At 24.4% G+C, this 21,591-nt stretch overlaps 1 protein-coding gene across 1 annotated transcript; it reads left to right on the top strand.

The window, feature by feature from the left end:
- The first annotated feature begins 7,538 nt into the window (after window positions 1-7,538).
- On the top strand, window positions 7,539-20,958 carry LOC105366437 (sodium-dependent nutrient amino acid transporter 1-like). Its single transcript, XM_011504891.1, has 10 exons — window positions 7,539-7,562; window positions 10,174-10,254; window positions 10,324-10,404; window positions 11,419-11,924; window positions 12,338-12,712; window positions 14,462-14,651; window positions 16,801-16,977; window positions 18,659-18,935; window positions 20,295-20,389; window positions 20,456-20,958. Exons 1-10 carry the CDS (start codon window positions 7,539-7,541, stop codon window positions 20,627-20,629), a joined length of 1,980 nt encoding a protein of 659 aa, XP_011503193.1. The 3' UTR covers window positions 20,630-20,958.
- Window positions 20,959-21,591: the final 633 nt, after the last annotated feature.

Genomic DNA, 21,591 nt, shown 5'->3' on the forward strand with positions numbered 1-21,591 from the left:
CACGAGAGTATGAGATTTTCAGGAGATTATTAGCAGTTACCGCGCATCACTTTTAGCCTCGCATATGAAGACCGAGAACATGACGTGAAGGAATTCAACGCGCGACTTGCATTAATTTTATAAGTATTGAGAAATTATGGCGCACTAATGTCATAGCACGTGTTTGCATTAGCGTTAGATGGAATTTATCGATAGCTCTGACGAACGTAATCCATTGTGAATATTGCTTAATTTGGACGCTATCCATCTGGAGTAAAAATACTCAACTATGCAAGACATTCTCTATAATATATTGATGGAATCTACGCTTTGAAATACTGATTTACGTATTTTTAGTGCATTTATTTCTAGTAGAAATTTATCCTCTTACTTTTGTTGAGGCAATGACAGAGAGACTTTTTGTTATTTTTATCTTCAATTTTCGTGTAATTAATGAATTAATTTGAAATAACTTTTATTTAGGATTATATATATTATATAAATTTATTTTTAAAATGAAAAAATAAATATCGATAAATCTGTACTTTAATTAACATAAGTATATTAATATTTTTATCCCTATAAAGTATATATTATTTTTAATGCTAAATCATTTAGTTTTTACTTTTCACATCTTATATTTGATTTAATACAACATATATATTCAATTGAATTTTATTTTATGAATGATTTTATTTATTCAATATTAGTCTTCTTGATTCATAAATTTTTTATAAAGTAATAAATTTTAATATTTATATTCCAAATTTACGAATTTTTGTTGTACCTTATTTAAACATAATGATTTTAACATAATTACATAAAAATTTTAATAATTTCTGTTGAAAAGAAATGAAATACAATTTATTCGTTTGGAAATACACAATGGCATTTGCCTTAAGCAATAATTCGAGAAATTACTTTAATGAACTGAAATAGTTTTTAAATCGTGTTTATTGGAAGCCAACTCGTTTAGTTTTATTTGATTTTTATTCAATGTATATGTTTTTATAACTCGTGTCAGTGCCCTCGATTACTATGAAAAATTCTACACAAGTATAGATTTAGTAACCAACTTGTAATATATTCAAATCTTGTAGTCTTATGAAATAACAGGAAAACCTTCGTCATCGTATCCTTTTATTTAACTTTCATGTCGTTTATATTTGCTAATTTATTTATGGTAACATGCAGATATATGAAAAAGAAGGAAAATTTAATTTTCATTAATTTATTATACCTGTTATTGAAATGTTTTATTGAATTGTATTTTTCATAAAACTATAATTTAATATTTTTCAATAGTGAATCAAGGATTTTTCTTAAATTTTCAAAGGACAAATAAATTTTAAAATAAATCTTTTTATGTAAATACTTGATAATTGTATTAATATTAATCTAAAAGGATCTATACAGTTCAATTTTAGTCTCTAATACATTTGAAAATTTTTATTTCTCGAATATCCAATCAGAAAACAAATCGATTTGTTGCTTCATTTAATAAAGCAAAACGTTTCATCATATATATGAAATAATAAAAAACTTTTATATTTATTAAGCGATTGATTTTCACAGTTCATAAATTTATCAATAATATAAAATAATGAATTTCTCTGTTTTTAATTCTCTTTATTTGTGAAGAATTTTTGTATATTTAAAATAAAATTTTGTTCCATTTTGAAATTTGGAATATCTGAATTGTTTATTAAACTTAAAACTATTGCACTTGAAAACCTATGTTGGTCAACGTCGTTCAATTGATTTAGCTAATAAATACTCTTATTCAATTAAATTATACGTGACTGCCGTTGTTTAATCACAACTAAAATAACAGGGATTTTACAGGTCACCGATCAAAAACTTTTTAGTAATGTTTCTAGAATATTATCATTTAATACTATAACTGAACGTATAAGTGAAAAATAACAAAAGTAAATATGATTGTATTACTAAAATTATGACATACAACTGAAGAAAACTACGGTAATTATTCGGTATTTATAAAAATTATCTAGTTTTATTTAGAAAATAATATAAATTACACATATTCAATCCCACTTATTGCTTACTAAAAAGATAAAATTTATTTACACACATAACCTATTGTGTAGAAATGTACTTTGTATAATTAATATAGGTACGTGTTTCGTATTATACATTTCAGTTAGCAATAATTTTATCATTTTTTAATGCAAAAACCAAATGATTTATGAACTTTCCTTTTTTATTTTTTTTATTGAACTTTTTTTTTAATATTGTACGTAAAGTATGTTTGCAATTATGTTATTGCTTTTAAACTTTAAGACAATTGATTTTAAACTGACATTCAATTTCTTTTTTTCTCTAATTTGATTTATTTCATTCATAGAAGGTTTTTAATATCTATATATTTGAGGTAGAATATATATTTAATAATATGTACTTTTCATCCTATTTATATAAATATGGTATTGTTACCAATTATCTTAACAAACTAATTATAATTTCTTTTCCTATGCCATAAATTTTTATAGCTGTACGTAATAAATAATTTTAGAATTCAATTTCAAAGATTAAAATTATATTTTTTTAATTTATAATAACTATAAAGACTATTTTTTACTATGTAAAAAATCTATACATTTTACCTTTATTTTTTTCCAATTCGAGTAAAATTATTTTTTTTTAATGACTGTTATTTAGTTCCTCCCTTATTATATATATTGAAATTTAAAATTTTAAAATTTTTATTTGAAATTAATTTCTTTTAAGAACCATAATAAACATAATAAATAGTGAGTATTTATAAAATAATATTTTTCTTTATGACTTATTCGATTTATAAAGTTTTCTTTTTATAAATCAACAATTTGTTAGAATATTTTTAATTTCAGTTATTTAACTTTGGCCAATAAGTTTTTAATATTTATATATCTATGTGAAATTAAATTTGAAAAATGAATAATTTCTCTCAATGACATAATTTGTAAATAAAATAGTTACGTTATCTTCTTTAAGATCCATTGTTCTTCGTTAATAATTCAATATAATCCATTTTAAATTTACAATCGCAGTTAGAATGTAGTGCAAGGGATTATCTGCCTTCGTACACCTTTAGATTGAATATTCCAAGACATATCTTCGCCAATAATAATTATCATCTCTATTTACGAATAAATTTGCATACCATTACTAGCCAGTTTCTCATTCATGAAACCAAGCTTCTTATATTAATAGCCCATATATTTAATATACAAATAATATTGCAGGCGGTAGTGCACAAAGGTGCGCTATTCTAAAGGATGCATTCTAAAAAAACAAACACGTGTACCATTGTATTCGAGTATCCTAGAGTCCTACGAAAACCACTGACCGGTAGCTCTTTTCTTACCCTACGTACAAGGAAATGGGAACCGCTTACCGATCTCGCGTTCCCTTTAGTTGCGCTGTCGTTGCTCAGGCGGCATGAGCCGATCAGCGAACAGTCGGCCGTCGTGTCCCGAGTCGATCGGTAGTCGCGGCGTCGCGCTAATCATCGCGAGGGCCATCTGCCGACGACATGGGAGCCATCGAGGTTTGTCACGCGTATTCTGATCGATAAGACGTTATTATGCCTATTTCCTCTCCTGGCAATTGGAGAAAGAGGCTTGGTATAGATTAGGGAATGGAAGAAAGTTAGCTTTATGTTAAAACTATCGATGTGCTGAATTAAGTTATTAGGGTTCACGGGTGTATGGTAAAGTACAAGCCCATTACTTGAAAAAATTGAAATATTTTTATCCAACGACAGGATACTTTAGATTGCTGTTATTTTTATTAAATAATGTCAAATAAATGAATGACAAATATTGTGAATGTTCTGATTAAAAGGTTATGAATAATTGACTAACTGCATATTAACAATCGGCAAAGAAAAATGTGATTTAACTGTTATTATTAATTGATGAATTTGATTATTTGATTGATATTTTATTTTTTATATTAAATTATTTAACCAACCGTCTATACCGTTCATTATGGTTCATTAGTAGTATATTTAAAATCAGAGATACGTTATCAAGAAAAATATAAACAAAACTAAAAATTTTAATCAATAAATTTAGTCATAAAAAATAATGATTGATGTAGTTATGCAAATGTATTATTTATTCTGCAATATTTTTAACGCTTCAGAGACGGCAAGTAGTGTAAGTGCAGCTTAGGTAAGACGTAATGAAAATCTTATATTTTTATTTACTGTGAATGTTGAAAATTCGCTGTTATATTATTGATCGTAATGATGTTCAAAAATAATATAATTTATCAATTATTGCAAAAAGTTATTTTAAAAAACTATTTATTTTTTATGTGAAAGTTTTTGCGTTAATAATTTTTAGATAAATATTTGAAAATTACACTATTATGTCTTAACCAGCAAATTTTTTCAGCTTATTTAATACAGATTAAATTAAGATAACAAAACTGAAAGAATATAATTCTATTGGTTTTTAAATATTTAAAAATTCATTTTTAACGAAACATGAATGATTCCTTTGAATAAATATTGTTTAAAATGGTGTATCATGTTATATACAATATATTAAAACTATTTCGCCAAAGGATGCTAATGATACAGAACTCATAGGCAAAACTTTATATAATTCACTCTCTCTTTCTCTCTCTCTCTCTCTTCTCTATCTCTTCTCTATCTCTTATATAAATAGTAAGCCTTATATACATGTAGACACCAAAATAATTATAATTCACGTAATTCATTTCTAAAAAAAATATAGTACTAAAAAATAAATTTTTAAAAATGCTATTGCATCAGAATATATTCATGTTTAATAGTTTTATATTATATGATAAAATATATATAGATAAAATTACTAATTCCTATAAAACATTAAGTTGCTGAATAAAATTTACAATAACGTAATAAAAAAATATATTCTTATTTAGATATATAACATAGCTTTTCCATTAAAATCAATAAAGGTTGATAAATCGTTCATATGAAAAATATGTAAATTATAATCGAAACAATAAAATTTTAAAATAATATTTGTTGAATTAATAATATTGGAATAATAATTTATGGAATAAATATAATTATAATATTAAAGTTATGAGTATTAACAAAAGAAATAAAAATAACTTCGCTATATATAGATTTTCACAAAAAATATAAATGTTTATTTAAACATAAATAAATTCAAATACCATTCAAACAAAATGATCCAAAATATATTTGAATGTCTAATTTTTCGAAAATAAATAAGTATGGAAAATAAATAAAAAAAACACACTGCACTTTTATAATATATATCGGTCACATCTTGCCATCAAAATTTATGGGGATGTTTCCAAAAATTATTAGCGTATCACACAACTTTGACTTTGAACCGCCCATGCATGGAATAGAATAACGGGTTTTGTAGTGAAAATTCACGAAGCACAGAAAATAATGATGCTCATTTCTGGACGACACATAATGGTAATAAAGAGAACAACCAAGGGTGTCCAGTTGATAACTGGCCTCCTAGTGAACGGACTTCTTACTTTCAGATTTCAATTATATAAGTATACTATCATTCAAAAGTTTAAAAAAACATGAAATATAATAAGAATAAAAATAATAATCAACTATAAAATCCTAAATTGACAATATTTACAGTTCTATGTGTCCATTTATATAAAGTATAAAAATGATTCCGATCTATTTATTAAATACTATTTGTGAGATTTATTGAAACGTACATTGGATGTATTTATGATTTGAGCTTTTGGGATATTTAAATTAACTGCACAAAAGAAAAGTAAATTTTCTCATTTTTTTCATAAATATAATTCAATTACTTATGTATAGTAAATATAATTTAATATGAAGGTTAAAAACTACATAATATGAAATAATTAAGTGCATAATAACTAGTTTTAATAAATAAACAACGAACACTTACGAAGATTTAAAACTTTTTATTGAGCATATAATACGCAAAAACATTGACGCGTATCGTCATAAAACGTTTCGCCTCGTAGCAGTCATAAAAAAAATTGCATATAAAATATTATTGCTTAAAGTGAATGCGGATAGAAGAAAAGAAAAAATTATATAGAAAATTATCCGAACATGTTTTAAAATACGTAAAGTTTAAGCTAGAAAATGATTCTATAAGCTATATAGTAATTTTATTATTGATATATTATATAAAAGAAATTAAATGTTTTTCAAGGTCAACACAACAATTTATACTTCTATGAAATAATTATTATGTACTTTCATCATGGATAACTATTTAATAATCAGTCTTTTTACATGAACTGAATATCCATAGCAATCATACATAACTATTCTAAGTACATAAGTAATATTGTAGTTCGAAAAAATTATTATTATTCGACAAAATTTACATTAAATAGCACAATAAAGTATATTTGTTTACAAAAATTATTTATCCAATGAATTTCTTAACTCCTGCGCATATCTTTATATATATATATATATTTTTTCTTTCATATAATATATATTCTTGTACACATATTATTAATACTTTCTACTAATATAAAAATTATTTTTTAAATAAATTTAAAATGACTGTTAATGCAGCAACAAGCTATAATAAATAAAATCATTTATTTAATTTATAAACAATAAAATCATTAATTAAAAAATTGTTAAAATATTAACGAAAACTCACATAGTTCTTTTATACATATTTTTTAACTATCATAAATCTATAATAATTACATTAACCAGGCGCTTAATAAAAATAAAATAATTAATAATTGCATAGTACTTTTCATTTTCCTCTTATTTTATTAAATGTTGTATAATATTATTAAAAATGCTGTATAACTGTTTAACATATACAATATTCTAAAGTCTACGACAATTCTATAAGTCTGCGACAAATGAAATTAATCATAATTACTGCTAATAATAATGAACAAAATAGTTAATAATAATTAATAGATATACATTAAATTTTTATAAATTTTAAAGAAGTATGTGAATACATGTTTTTTATTTTCTGAAACAGTTTAAATATTCAATCTTTAATGAATAATCTAATTTCAACATTTTATAATAGATTTCAAATTTTATACAAAAAATAATATTTTACATGCAAAATTAAAAATTAAAAATTTAAAATATAGTTTACGTATATTTAATATATAATTTATTTAATATAACAAAAATTATAAAACTCAAATTATCATGATCAATAATGTGCACAGTGAAGTTAAATACTTTTTTTATATAAGCTTCTAAATATTTTTATACAATACTTTTATAATATTGAGTAAACTATGTAACAAAATTATACAACCTTTAATGTAAATTTTTTTATAAGAAATGTAAATACAAATTATGATTGAAATGAAACAGATATTTAATCGTTAATTTTCTTTGAAGCATTTATCAGAATTATAAATTGGTACAGGTAAGAATAAAATAAATATAAAATTTCAATTATATCGAGATGATTCTATCAAGAATATTATCAAATCTCTGAATAAACCTTTATGTTAATAATCAAACACGGCATTTAACATAAAAATTAAATCAGTAAAAGTGACGTAATGTTTAATTAAACATGGCTACAATTGCATATAAAAGGGTAATTAGATAATGCCTTTTTTACATATTATTACTAAAGTATAATGGATAATAATTAATTTTATAATTACATTACGTTAAAATTATTATAACATTTCAACGAAATTTCATTGATTGACCAACAATCTACAACTTGGAATAAATAATACTATTTATTGATGAACATTACTTAAATATAAAATAAGATTTTAATAATTACTTAACATATATAAAATTCCATTCTTTACAATCATGCATCTATGGATAATAAATGTACATATTAATTAAAATTTTTCTATTATGTACTTTAAATTTTCATTACCCTCATATTAATTATTTATAAATAATAATAATCGTATTAATTATTAGAATAATTAATAACATGAAATTAATGATATTATGGGAATATTTTCTTAGAGCAAGTATTTCATTTTAAATTATTGCATATTTTTTTACCTTATTAGTGTAGTAATTATATTATAAAATAAAATATTTAATGAGTATATTTTTTTATCTTTTGCATTTAGATTTTATATTACGTTTCTTCTATATTGATTACAATAAAAACAATTAAAATGTTAATATATTATAATAATACATTCTACTAACTAGAAATCTAGTTTATATTTAGTAGAGAATTTCTGTAAAATTCTATATTAAACTTGTATCTAAAATTGACATCAAATTAATAGTTTCTTTTGAAATGAAAATGATTTTCAATAAAGTAATTTGATTTCAATATTTCTGTAACATATTTCTAATTTAAATCGTGAAGCGTGACAACTTCGATCATTCTATTACCTTTATATAATGGTTTTACAAACTTAGAAAATACGTTTATAATGTATAAACTTCTTTTCCGAAAAAAAAAATAAAAATAAAATAAATATTTTTTTCATTATAAATGAATTTGTGACTATGGTTTTGAAACGTCTAATCTTTTATATGTGTTTTATTATCTTAAAATATTAGAAATGTTATGCTATTATTACATATTAGATATATATATATACTTTTGTTAATTATACTTATCTAACAATAAATTCATTAAAGTAATAAAACCAATAAATACCGCAAAGTTTAATCATACAATTTCGATGCTGAAATTAATCAAGAAATTCATACACGCGTGCAGGCGCGCACATACACTTACACAGTGATTGAGAAAAGCTGAGAACGATAAGATCGGTCAAATGTAACTGTATAGTACGTATCTCCTCTCATTATTGGATATACACAGAGCCTTTGCGATATCATGTATCGATTACAGTTGCTTCTACCATTCGCTCTATCTACTATCTCTATATCTTCATATCTTTTTTCGTGTCTATGGTACATATGTGTATGTGTTAGAAGCTTAATTATGCAAAGTGCCCTATTTATGATATATTATATATTGAAAGAACATCGTATTTTGCAAGCTACGCTTTTTTGCATTAGAAACAATTTCTGCTCATTCATCGGTTGGCTGAAATTAGATGCGTATTTTCATTCCAAGTTATAGTTATGATTTTACCTATTTGAATAATTTAGATTAACAATAAAGACTGGGAGAAAATTAAATGATAAAACTTTTAAGTTCGTTAAATTATAAATTCTGTAAATGTCAATTTATAATTTTTCATTAAACAAAATGTTAAAGTAATCAGATATCGTTGTGAAATTGTAGTCTCCATTGCTATAATCTTTTAATTCTTAAAAGTAATAAATTGATATAATATAAATTTCTGGTTCATAACACATATATAATTTATTATATAAATACTTCACATCGATCATAGATATTGTTTTTATTAAGTTTTTTTTAATAAATCCCCATGTGTTTGCAAACAAATATTTAAATATATGATTTTATAGTGCTTAAAAAATAATATTCTTAATATCGAGTATTTTTACCCGATAGAATTTGATTTATGATATTGTATTTATTTAACACCGTTTGAATAGATATTTTATTAGCATTTTATTATTTACCGAAAGTTATTCAAACTCATAAGCAAATGTAATGCAATGGAGTTATTAACTAAATCACTATATAATTTTGCACGTTCTTTAAAATTTTCTTATTTATGTAAAAGACTCCTTTAAATTATTATTTGTCTGTGTTTAAAAAGTGAGTTTTAACTTGTTTTAATATACAAATTTAATGCCATTAGTATCTGCCATTAGTAGTATATTTAGACAATTTATTTTAGATTATTAAATTTTGTAAAAATACAATTAAAACTTTAAAATCCAAATGCTACACAACTATTTTTTATTTCTTCTTATACTTTAATTAATCAATCTTTAATAAAAATTGTATAATGAAAATTATATAATCAAAATCATAATAAAAATTATATATAATTATATATTACATATAAATATTATATATACTAAAAGTAATAATAAATAAATTGAAATTAGTACCTTGTTTCTTTCTGAAGCAATTATTTTATCTAAAATAAGATTAGTTTTGATACTATATGTACACTAATTACATTTTGTTTTAATCGAAAAAATCAATAAACTAATAAATGAAATAAATATGGCTTTAAGAAATTTCTAGGCTGTTCTATTACCATTTCTTGATATTTTTATGAAAACATACTTGAAATTTTTCAAACTACGTTTATTTTTTTATTTTTCAGGACGGAAAGCAAAATCCAGGCTTTGTTGGAGATGATGGCATAGAATTGCATAATTTACAAAATGGACATAATTTTGACAAGGTAATGTACTTGGTCAATGTATCATTAGTTTACTGCTTCTAAATTAAACAATAAAATATCTCGTTTCAGAAAAATCGAACAGTTCAATCCCAGTATAAAATTTGCGACGATCGTAAGCTTCCTCTTGCTTTATCATTGACTATTAAGACGGTAAATTAATAATATATAATGCATGAGAAATGATAAACATTTGATTTATAGTGAAAAATTAAAATACAAATTTTAAGTGCCAAAGACTGCAATGTATTCTGAATCACAAGAAAATCAACATTGAAAAAATATTTTATTTAAGATAAATTAATTCTTTATATTTTTTGTAATTATAAGTATATTTAACTTTGCTTCATGTCATATAATATATATAAAAAAATAACATTCATAGCAAAACATAAAATATATTATATCTCCGATAATAAATTAAATACTTAAATCTGCAAATCCATTTAAAGAGTCGTTACTGTTCGCGTAAAATAAACGCAGAATAAAATAACATAAAGATGCTCTTCCAAAAATTTAAGTAATAATTACAAATATGTTTAAGTGAGGAATACTTTGTTTAATGGATAAATTCAACATATGATTCTACGTGATAAATACGTTAAATCTAGGAAGAAGAACGAAGTTTTATCATTTCATTAATTTCTATACATAATATTTTGTAATAAATTTCTCTTTAAAACTTAAATCATCTTATTTATTAATATACTATTTAGAATAAAACTTAATTATTTCTTAAATAATTTGTTTATACAAGTATATACATTATATATAATATATTAAAAAAAAAATTTTTTGTTTACCATACACTCTATTTTTTTACGTATTACTTTATTTAACAGTAAAAGTATATTTTATTGTTAGTATATATATATATATATATATATATATATATTATATCAATGAAATGTAATTTCGTATCTATATTACTTTTATATCATCCTAAAAAAGAAATAATAAAACAATATTTTAAAAATATTGATTAAAAAATTCAAATAATTCAATATAACAGTGAACGATCTGAATAAGTATAAGAACGGAAATAAAATATTTGAATTATATACATTGATAATTTTATAATAAATATGCCAATCATATGCAGACATACTTTGCAAATATAACACTAAAAATAAGAATACACATTGTGCACACGTTCCATATTTGCAGACGGAGAAACAGGAAGTTCGACCCGAGCGTCAAACCTGGGGCAACAGCATGGAGTTCCTCTTCTCCTGTATCGCCATGTCCGTCGGTCTCGGCAATGTTTGGCGCTTCCCCTTCACTGCCTACGAGAACGGAGGTGGCGCCTTCCTGATTCCCTACATAATCATACTCTTCTTGGTAGGCAAACCTTGCTACTATCTAGAGATGATCATTGGGCAATTCACGAGCCGTTCATCGGTGAAGATGTGGGCAGTGGCTCCAGCGCTACGAGGTGTCGGTTATGCCCAGATGTTCTCCATGGTTGCCGTCGGCACCTACTACTGCTCCCTTATGTCCATCACCCTGTACTACCTGTTCGGTAGCTTTCACGCACAATTACCTTGGTCCGAGTGCCTCGAACAGTGGGGTCCAATTTGTATTGATTCTGGCAATCACGGCAAATTAAACGTTAGCTTTATTGGACGACGGGATTTGACAGGTCTGAAAAGCTCTGCCGAACTCTACTTTACGTGAGTCATAAGTTAATAAAGAACCCCAAAGGACTAATAATGAATAAAAATGATGAGATTTTGTATGATTACTATGATTTGCTGATCTATTGTGGTAAAAATTTTGATTAATACAAGCTAATATTACTAGTAAAACTGTTCGACTACTTTTAGAATTAATTATAATATTACGAATGATAATGTACCTTTGTACCGTGAAATTTTTTATTCTCAGCAAAGTAATTACTTCTTTCATCCAATTTTTAGAAAAAGTATTAATATCCATCATAAAATTTAGTAAAGCATTTAAAAAAAAAGATTATTTATATTAGTAGACATTTTCGTTAAAATAAGTAAAAATAAAACAATGTAATATGAAAGACTATGACAATTTAAAATTATTTTGCTCTAATTCAAAATCTCAAAATGGATAGAAAAGCTGTACTGAAAGAAAAGCCAAACATCGACGATGGCCTAGGTTTTCCCGACTGGCGTTTAAGTCTCTGTCTTCTATTGTCGTGGTTATGCATCTTTGGGGTATTGGCCCGAGGTGTGCAGAGCTCCGGCAAAGCGGCGTACTTCCTCGCCCTATTCCCCTACGTCATTATGATAGCCTTGCTCATAAGGGCTGTGACGCTAGAGGGCGCCACTACTGGCATCCTTTACTTCATTCGGCCCAATTGGTCAAAACTCTTTCAGGCCGACGTCTGGTATGCCGCCGTCACACAATGCTTCTTCTCGCTTTCTGTCTGCTTCGGGGGTCTTATTACCTATTCCTCCTATAACGAATTCAGACATAATATTTACAGGTAAGTTCTTGAATCTTTTATAATAGTATAGCATGTTTTGAAGAACGAAGTACATATATATATTTTGTACAATTCTCGTGCGTAACACGTTTTATTATTTTATAATATTTTATTCTTAATAAATTCATTTCTATATTATTTCTTTTGAATATCATATAATAATTTTTATAATAATTCTTGTTCATTATATGTAATCTACGTATTTTATTTTACAATTCAGTCCTCTACAACTCATAAAAAGCAAGACTTGATAGAAATGTTTTTTTATTATTGTACATATATAACTTTAACAATTTATTTTTGAAAATGTACTTTAAAAATGTTGTCTGAAAGAATATTTTAATCATATTAATATAAACATAATAAAAGAGGATATAATATCCTTCAAAAAAATTGTATTTTTGTATTAATGTAAAATATTTATGGTTAAGCGAATGAAAGAATATATAATAATAATATTTATTAAAAAACAGTGACATACTTTTTTAGATAAATATTAAAGTTGCATTATACTTACGAGCATAATTATACAAAATTTTTCATATCTTTTTTAAACGTAAATGACAAACTCGTGCAGATAGTACATAATTACTTACTTGAATGTACTCAAATTTTACAATAAATGCTTATAAAATTTCTATATATCATTATGTAAAAATTAGAAGATTAATATTTTAATTTTATAATGAACACTTAAAAAAAATAATACCATAGCAGAAATTATGCGTAATACAAATAATTTTTGGTAATAAGAAAATACTATCGTTTTTCTTTTTAGTTAAAAATTAAATATAACGTATCAAAACAATGCATTTTTTAAAAAAATCTTATATTTATATTTCGAAATACTTTACTATAATCCAACGATTTTATTACATGAAGCAGAAACTTTAATGCTAAGTTTTCATTTGTTATATTAAATGAAAGAAAGATAAGAAATTAAAGACAATTCATGTTTTACAAAATATAATAAAAATTACTAAAATTTATAAAATTTAGCATTTTTAAAGCTTATATATATGTAATCAGATTTCATATATGTAAAGTTAACTTCATAAATCTGATACATCATTTTATTCAATATTAGCAGACGAATTATACAACACATGAATTTTTAATTTAAAAAATTCTGACGCATTATTTTACTCCATTTTAGTTAACAAATTATACAACGTCTGTTGAATTTTTAATTAGACAAAAACAATGAATATATTCTTTAAAATAAAAGTTAAAAAGTTAAAAAAGTTAAAAATTAAAAGTCTTTACAATAAAAGATAATCAATAAAAAAAATTTTTCATGCCTTTAAAAGTAAGTACTAATTAAAACTTAATAATGAAAATAACTCTGAAATACATACAATATTGACATTATAAATTATCTTGTATTCTGAAATATTTATGCAATATATTGTGTTTCTAAAGTCCCGGGAAGCAATATAATTATTGATTAAGGAATATAATACCTGGAATAATTAAAGAAAATGAACATTATTAGCAGTGCCATTTTATCACTAATTCACTTGTTTATTTATGATTCTTTTATTAAATGATAATGAATCTTTTCCGTTTTGTTATATTCTTGTAAGAAAGAATTACAATAGGAAAGTTTCCAACAAAATAATATACAATTTATTTTATCTCATCTATAATGCCTAAAAAATGAGCAATTTCATTATTTCATTTGCTTATCAATGAAAAGAAAAATAATCTATTTTAGATATTATATTTGGATTGTCTGCTTTTCCGTAGAGACGTAATAGTGGTGACGAGTCTGGACACCCTAACGAGTCTCATGGCTGGCTTCACTATCTTCGGGATCTTGGGTAATCTCGCCCACGAGCTGGGCACCGATGACATTAGCAACGTCGTCCGCGGCGGCTTCGGACTCGCCTTCATTTCTTATCCGGATGCCATTGCGAAATTTACGTTATTCCCTCAGGTACTGTAATTCAATTATTATTGTGACGCAATGCTTCAATGGCTTCCAAAGATGCAGATGTCACCTTGAAACGACTGTAAAATAGGAATCTTCTATTTTTACTTACAGAATACGTAATTTTAAAAACCTTAAGAAGTGACCTTCTTTTTTAGCGTTGCATGATCTGAATATTAATACAACCGCATAATTTCTTAGACGTTTATACCATTTTATCTCGAGAGAGTATCGTTTTCTACATAGTGGGACATAATTCATTTATAAGTTGGTGCCTGTATTTTCTAATTATTTAGCTCACTATTTAATTAAAAATCTGCCTTATAATAGCTTTATAATAATGATACAGTGTCAATTATCATCGTAATAGGCGACTAAATAGAAACAAAACGTGTCATAGCTGAGGTATACCTTAGAATCATTTAAATTACTTTAAACAGCATCAATAAATTGTAAATGAATAATATAAAGTTAATTATATGATAGTACTAGGTAACCTACGTATGTCACCAATATCTGTCTTTTAAACTTTGCACAGTATTTTTAATTTTTCATTACTTTCATTTTTCAATAATTTCTCTACATTACATTCGATTTCATCAGATATCATTTAAATAAATAGTTTAAATAATTAACATTAATTTAAATAATAAATTATAAATACGAACAAAATCAAGGAATAAACTATAAAGGAATTTGTATTTGCAATACTTTAACTGTTTTGTCCTCTCTCTCCTTCCGTTCTCATAAGTCATGGTTGAAAGTTTTCTTTATAATTAGATTCTGTACAGAATCTTATGTAACTAGAATACCATTTAACTGCATTATATCAACCTATATACTTTTGAATTATATAGAATGATCGAAATTGGTTCAAGTATAATTTTTCTTTATACCATTCTTGAGTAATTACAATAGACTTTAATTATGTGATCTCTTTAATAGTCTAAAGAAAACTTTCAGATTTTAACTTATTGTTAATATTATAAAAATTATATTTATTAAATTAAAGTATTTAGAAATAATAGTATTATGAATCAAGTTTTGTTATAATTACAGTGCAGATTTTATTATTAAAATTTACCTCTATAAAAATGAAGATTTTATTTTACTTTACTTAATTATGAAACTAATTTTTATTTTAAAAATGTTATTGAAAATCAACAAACTCTTACTTAATAAATTGATTAAAAGAGAAAACTGTCAGTGATTTTTCTGCAAATTATGCCGCGTAGTTACCATTCTTTTGCTAGAAAATATTAACTGTCTTGAATAGCTCTGCAATCAAGACTTATTATCATTATTGGAATTATTTATTATTGAATTATTTGAAATTTGTTAATATAATATAGATTTAGACTCAATTAATCTTTCAAATAATAAATTGTATAAGCTATCTGTTAATAAAAGTACGCTCTATGTCAATCATATCTTTATATTGTAGAAAAAACACCTAACCATTAGTTAATAAACTTCATTTATTAAATATGAGCCTTACAATATAAACATTTCATGAAAAAAATAATGTATTAAGATACTTTTAACTTTTAGTAAGTATATAAATTTCTTAGTAGATAATTTATTTATTATTTCTTTTCTTGAATAGACTTTTATAATGACGTACGAAGAATTTCATGCTGTATAAAATATAATTAAACAGTTTTTTAAATTTCTTACCGAATTTATAAAATTTATTAAATCAACCAAATCCTACTTTCTTTTTATGTTTTACATTATGATAACACACATAATTTTCATGCTAACTAAATAAGTAAACAATTATATTTTATATATTATCTATTCAATAACTCAGTATAACTGAATATCACTTCTATAGAAAACATATGGCATATAAAATTTTTATTTTAAATTTCATTTTTATATATAAAAATTATTTTGATTTACAAATTAAATTATTTAAAAATTCGATAGGACAATTTTATTTGTAAATTAGGAATACTCAAATAAAATATTTAATATCAAAGAATAAATATTATTTTATGCAGATTTTAATAGATTTTATACAAAAAATTTTCTAAGATAGAGTAGTCTACTAATGATTAGTAACTTACGAAAAAATAAATATAATCAAATCAATTAATTACTGATAAGTATATGTCAAATATTATAATTAGAAAACCTGAACATCTTTCAGCTTTTTTCGGTTCTATTTTTCTTGATGCTGTACGTCCTAGGAATTGGAAGTGGAATCGCATTAGCTGGAGGAATCATCAGTATCGTCAATGATCAATTTCCCAACTGGACACACTGGCACATTGTTCTTGTCACATCGATTGTTGGCTTCAGCTTTGGTACAATTTATTGTACACCAGTAAGATTTTTATCTAAATTTTTTCAATTTCTTTGAACAACATTATATCATCACATAATTTTTAATCGTAGTGATATATAATCGTATCAGTTTAATGTAAATTACTTAAATATTTTTAAGTATATTGAAAAATAGTTTAAATTATTGGATTACATGGATTTACACCATTACATCATTAATATAAGCATAATAATTAGAGCGCAATTGGTAAAAATAGTTGAGTAACTACTTTAGTATTATTCTTTTATTAAAAAAAATTATTAATTTCATAACATGAGTGTATGAGTAAATATGGGAAGGTTTTGTGGAAATAAATAATACATCACTGTAAAGCGCAATACTAGTTAAGATATTATTCAGATACTCATGTCTGAATAAAACGAAACAATGTATCAGGGTCATAATGAAATACGAGTATTTCTATTGGAATAATACTCAGTTTAATCAAAGGGAATCTAGAATTTGATTTTAATTAATTTTTTAATATAAAAGTATATCCAAAACAGACATATTTACAATTGAAATATTAAACATTATTATATTATTTCTGTACATATTCATGAGAAATATTTATTATATATATACTGTAATTTAAGTAATTACGGTACAAATACTTAATACGGTATAAATAGTCGTATTTAATGAAATGGCAAATTTCATTTTATATTGAAAATACTAATTAGTACACAATTTAATAGTAAATTGATTATTTAAATTACTTTCATGAGAAGTAAAAATATTTTCATCAATAAGCCTTCGTTTATGATATTCAAAATATTTTGATGTCTATATTTTCTCGGTTTTATAATATAGTCAAAAATTCTATTTGCAATATGTGTACATAAAGTAATAAATTTACAAGCATTAAATAATGCTGTTAGTCGATGCTTTATCGATAAAGTCAATTTTGTATGCGAGCACAAATTTATATTTATTTTTACTGTTAAATTTTTTATGAATTAAGTATATTTATATTGTGTTAAAAGACTGAAAATATATTAAATGAATATTGTCATATAATAATCCAAATTATTATATTTGACGTTATAAAAGTTATTTGTATAAATACATATAGATTACTTATTCCATTATTGTAAATAAAATCTTATTGTGCATGGAAATATATTTTTAATTTATCAATCAAAATTTCAACTAATTCAAATTAAACGCGAAAAGTTTTTCAATCTACCTATTGTAAATGTATCATATTGTACGAAGTCTGCATTATATATTGTTTGTATTTTAAGATAGAAGCAATAAATTTGATTTTTTGTTAATAGTTAACAAACACTATTTCACATAAAAATTGAAGTGAATTCCTATGAAATGAAATATCTGGATAATAGTGAGCAATAAAAGGAATCAAATTTGAACGGATAACCGAAAAATATAACAAATTTTAGTATAATTAAACTACCTGGGAATTAGAGGAAGAAAGCATAATTATATCATTCTTCACATGTTTTCATTCTCATAATTTGATATAATATTTCGTATAGCTCATCGACCTTTCAAAATTCGATCTAATATCACTCTTGATTAAAAATTAAAAATAAAAAAAAAAGAAATTATAAAATGTAAAAAAGTGCAGATCCCCAGTTGTACCTGGGATCCTGGCATCCCTTCGACAATCATCAGGCAAATGAAAAAACTAAGTCATGCGTTTGCCTGGCACCACCAGGGTGGTCAATTCGTGCTAGGACTGGTGGACTACTATGCAGCGTCTTTCGTAGTATTTATCCTCGCAAGCATGGAGGTGACTGGGGTGTTTTGGTTATATGGCCTTGAGAACTTTCTGGATGACATGGAGTTCATGCTGGGCAAACGTCCTACTATCTACTGGCGGATCTGCTGGACACTCGTCACACCGCTTCTCCTCGTTTCAATCTTCATTTATACGGTGGCCAATCGAACACCTCTCACGTATGGGGGTATAGCCTACCCTGACAGCGCTCACGGTAATTCACGAATGGATTTATCAGCTTGTGAATTTATTATTCACGCTATAAATTAATAACGAGCTCACTTAATACTTAACATGGAGAAAATCAAAATCTTTCGAAAGAAATTTTTCACTCCGTTACATTTCGAATAATATTTACGATATATTTGAAATTAAATTCATAATTTAGTATACTTAATCGTTAATGAAATAATGTAATGTTATTTAATAAATAATATTATTTAATTTAATAAAAATCTTATGATAAAAGGTAAAAAAATGATTTTGATAAAAAATTGGTAAGGATTTATCGAAAAGCTTGATTTAATAAAGATTCAAGTAGTCAAAGGATAGGTTAATAAAGAGAGATTAATAATTATTACTACTTTTCTATTTCATCTCATTTTATATATATAAACGCGTACGCGTGCACACAAAATGTATTTTATATAAATTTATTTAGGAAATGAATATTTGTCTTTAAAAACTTTAGTAATAATCAATGTACTATACTGGAGCAGTATAATTGTTTAGTAAAAATTTTTATTATTTATAAAAGAAGAATATCATTATTGTTATTCTTATTTTTATGCATTATCAATAGAATAAAAACGAGAATTCTTTATATATGATCAAATAAGAAAAAGGAAGAACGTAAATTTAGCACAATTTGTTTTAATGTTTGAATAAAAAAGGTCAGTTTATATTTTTACAATAACGATAGTGAAATGTATTTAATATATGACGGAATTATCATATATAGCTCGATTGGCTCACTTATATTGATCCAAAATTAATAGTATTTATTGATTAGAAATTTGTAGTAAATACCAAAGAATCTAATGTTGAACAATATAATAGAAAATATTAAATTTAATTCTAATAGTTTAGAATATAAATTTTATTTAATTATCTATAATAAATAAATTAATTGTGACAAATATTAAATATAATTATTTATGTAACACTTTCAAGTTCTCAGAAAACAAATATTATGTGTTTGAATACGGAGTAATTTTTAAAAATAACTTTGTTATATGTTGTTTATTATGTGTATTTATTATGTCTGAATAAAGTATATTGATAACAATATTTAATTCTATTTAAAATTTCGTATTTCATATTTCATTCCACATTTAACTTATTTTTTATGAACTAAACATTTTCCTTAGGATTCTAAATAATCTTTATTTTTACCACAACTATATGTTAATTTGATTGCATATCTAATAATTATTTTTATTATTAATTTTTATTATTTTACTTTTACCACAACTATGTTACTTTTATTACATTTCTAATAGTAATATAAAGCCATTATATAATGAAATACAGCTTCAAAATTCTTGGAATCTATCTTTTATGCAATTTACAGCCGCTGGATGGACACTTCTTGCATTCGGTATCCTCCAAGTTCCCTTTTGGTACATTTATACGATTTTCACGAAAAGAAATCTCGGCATACCAGAGGTAATTCAGAATAAGTTGACAAAAAGAAGTTTTCACCTTTATTAATTCATTGTTCCGGTTCAACAGATGTTCCTGTTACCATTAAAGCCAAGCAAGCAGTGGGGTCCATTACATCAGGCAAACCTTACGGCTTGGCGTCATTTCAAAGAAATACGTCGAGCTCAACGCGAAAAGCGCATCTCCTCCCGCTTACATCAGTTCCTGTACATCCTTGTCGGATGCGAGTCCAGATTAAATTGAAAGTATCCGCGTATTAATTGGCCGCGGAAGTGGAAGCGAAGGAACGCTGAGCGGATCATCGATTCTACAGAATTACGTCTCACCGAGAGAAATTAGATTGACAACCTCGAGGACTTTTTCGTCTTGTTGCCTATCCATAACAGTGCGTTATTTGAGATTGATTATAAAAAATATTAATTAATTCTCAAAATGAGGTGATGATTATCAGGCTATGAACACATTATTTAAATTAATAAAACTCGTTGAGTTAGCAATATGAAAGACTCGTGAGTAGTGTAAACTTAAATTCATGCGATAAAATATAGTTAGAACTAAAAAATCAGCATAAAATACAGTTATTTATTCAATGAATTTAGGTAATGCAATTAGTAATACATTTATTAGATTTATTCTTTTTGTACATAAATTTATGTAGTATATATGAAGTTCTTATTCTATGCGTTTATTTTTATTCTCTAAATACGTTCTTTTTTACATATCCATATCAATCTAAGTTTTACAAGCCTTAATGTACTAAATTTAATTTAGCCGCTTTTCTTATGATTTAGTATTGCTCCAATATTTTATTTATTTTGTACCTAAAACACTGTCATACAAAATATTCGCTGTAGAAAAAAAAATATGATACAAACAATAGAAAATTTACATTTCTGCAGGCTAATATATTAAAAATTACAGTTGTACAATTTATACTGATAACATATAATGCTTCAATTTTACTTTTTTAATATATAATAAAAATATATATTAGGCGTTTTAAAATAAATAATAATATATTTCATGTATTTTTATATTGTATAAAGTAAAATTTTACTTTCAGCTATTGTTCATACCATAATTTTTATAAAATAAAATCAAAATGACATGATAATATAACGTTTATGTGCTTACATAATTTTATAATGTAAATTTATTAAAATAAATTAATTTCAGTCGTTAATAATATTTGAATTGTAATACAT

Source organism: Ceratosolen solmsi, unplaced genomic scaffold (genome assembly GCF_000503995.2).
Source record: "Ceratosolen solmsi marchali unplaced genomic scaffold, CerSol_1.0 scaffold10, whole genome shotgun sequence".
NCBI lineage: Eukaryota > Metazoa > Arthropoda > Insecta > Hymenoptera > Agaonidae > Ceratosolen > Ceratosolen solmsi.

Bases quoted from the DNA above. Each gene is read 5' to 3' on its own strand.
- LOC105366437 (XM_011504891.1), top strand. From the start codon at position 7,539: ATGGCTACAATTGCATATAAAAGG. The intron at 10,255-10,323 runs GTAATGTACTTG...ATCTCGTTTCAG, and splicing joins ATGGACATAATTTTGACAAG to AAAAATCGAACAGTTCAATC. The intron at 11,925-12,337 runs GTGAGTCATAAG...CAAAATGGATAG, and splicing joins TCTGCCGAACTCTACTTTAC to AAAAGCTGTACTGAAAGAAA.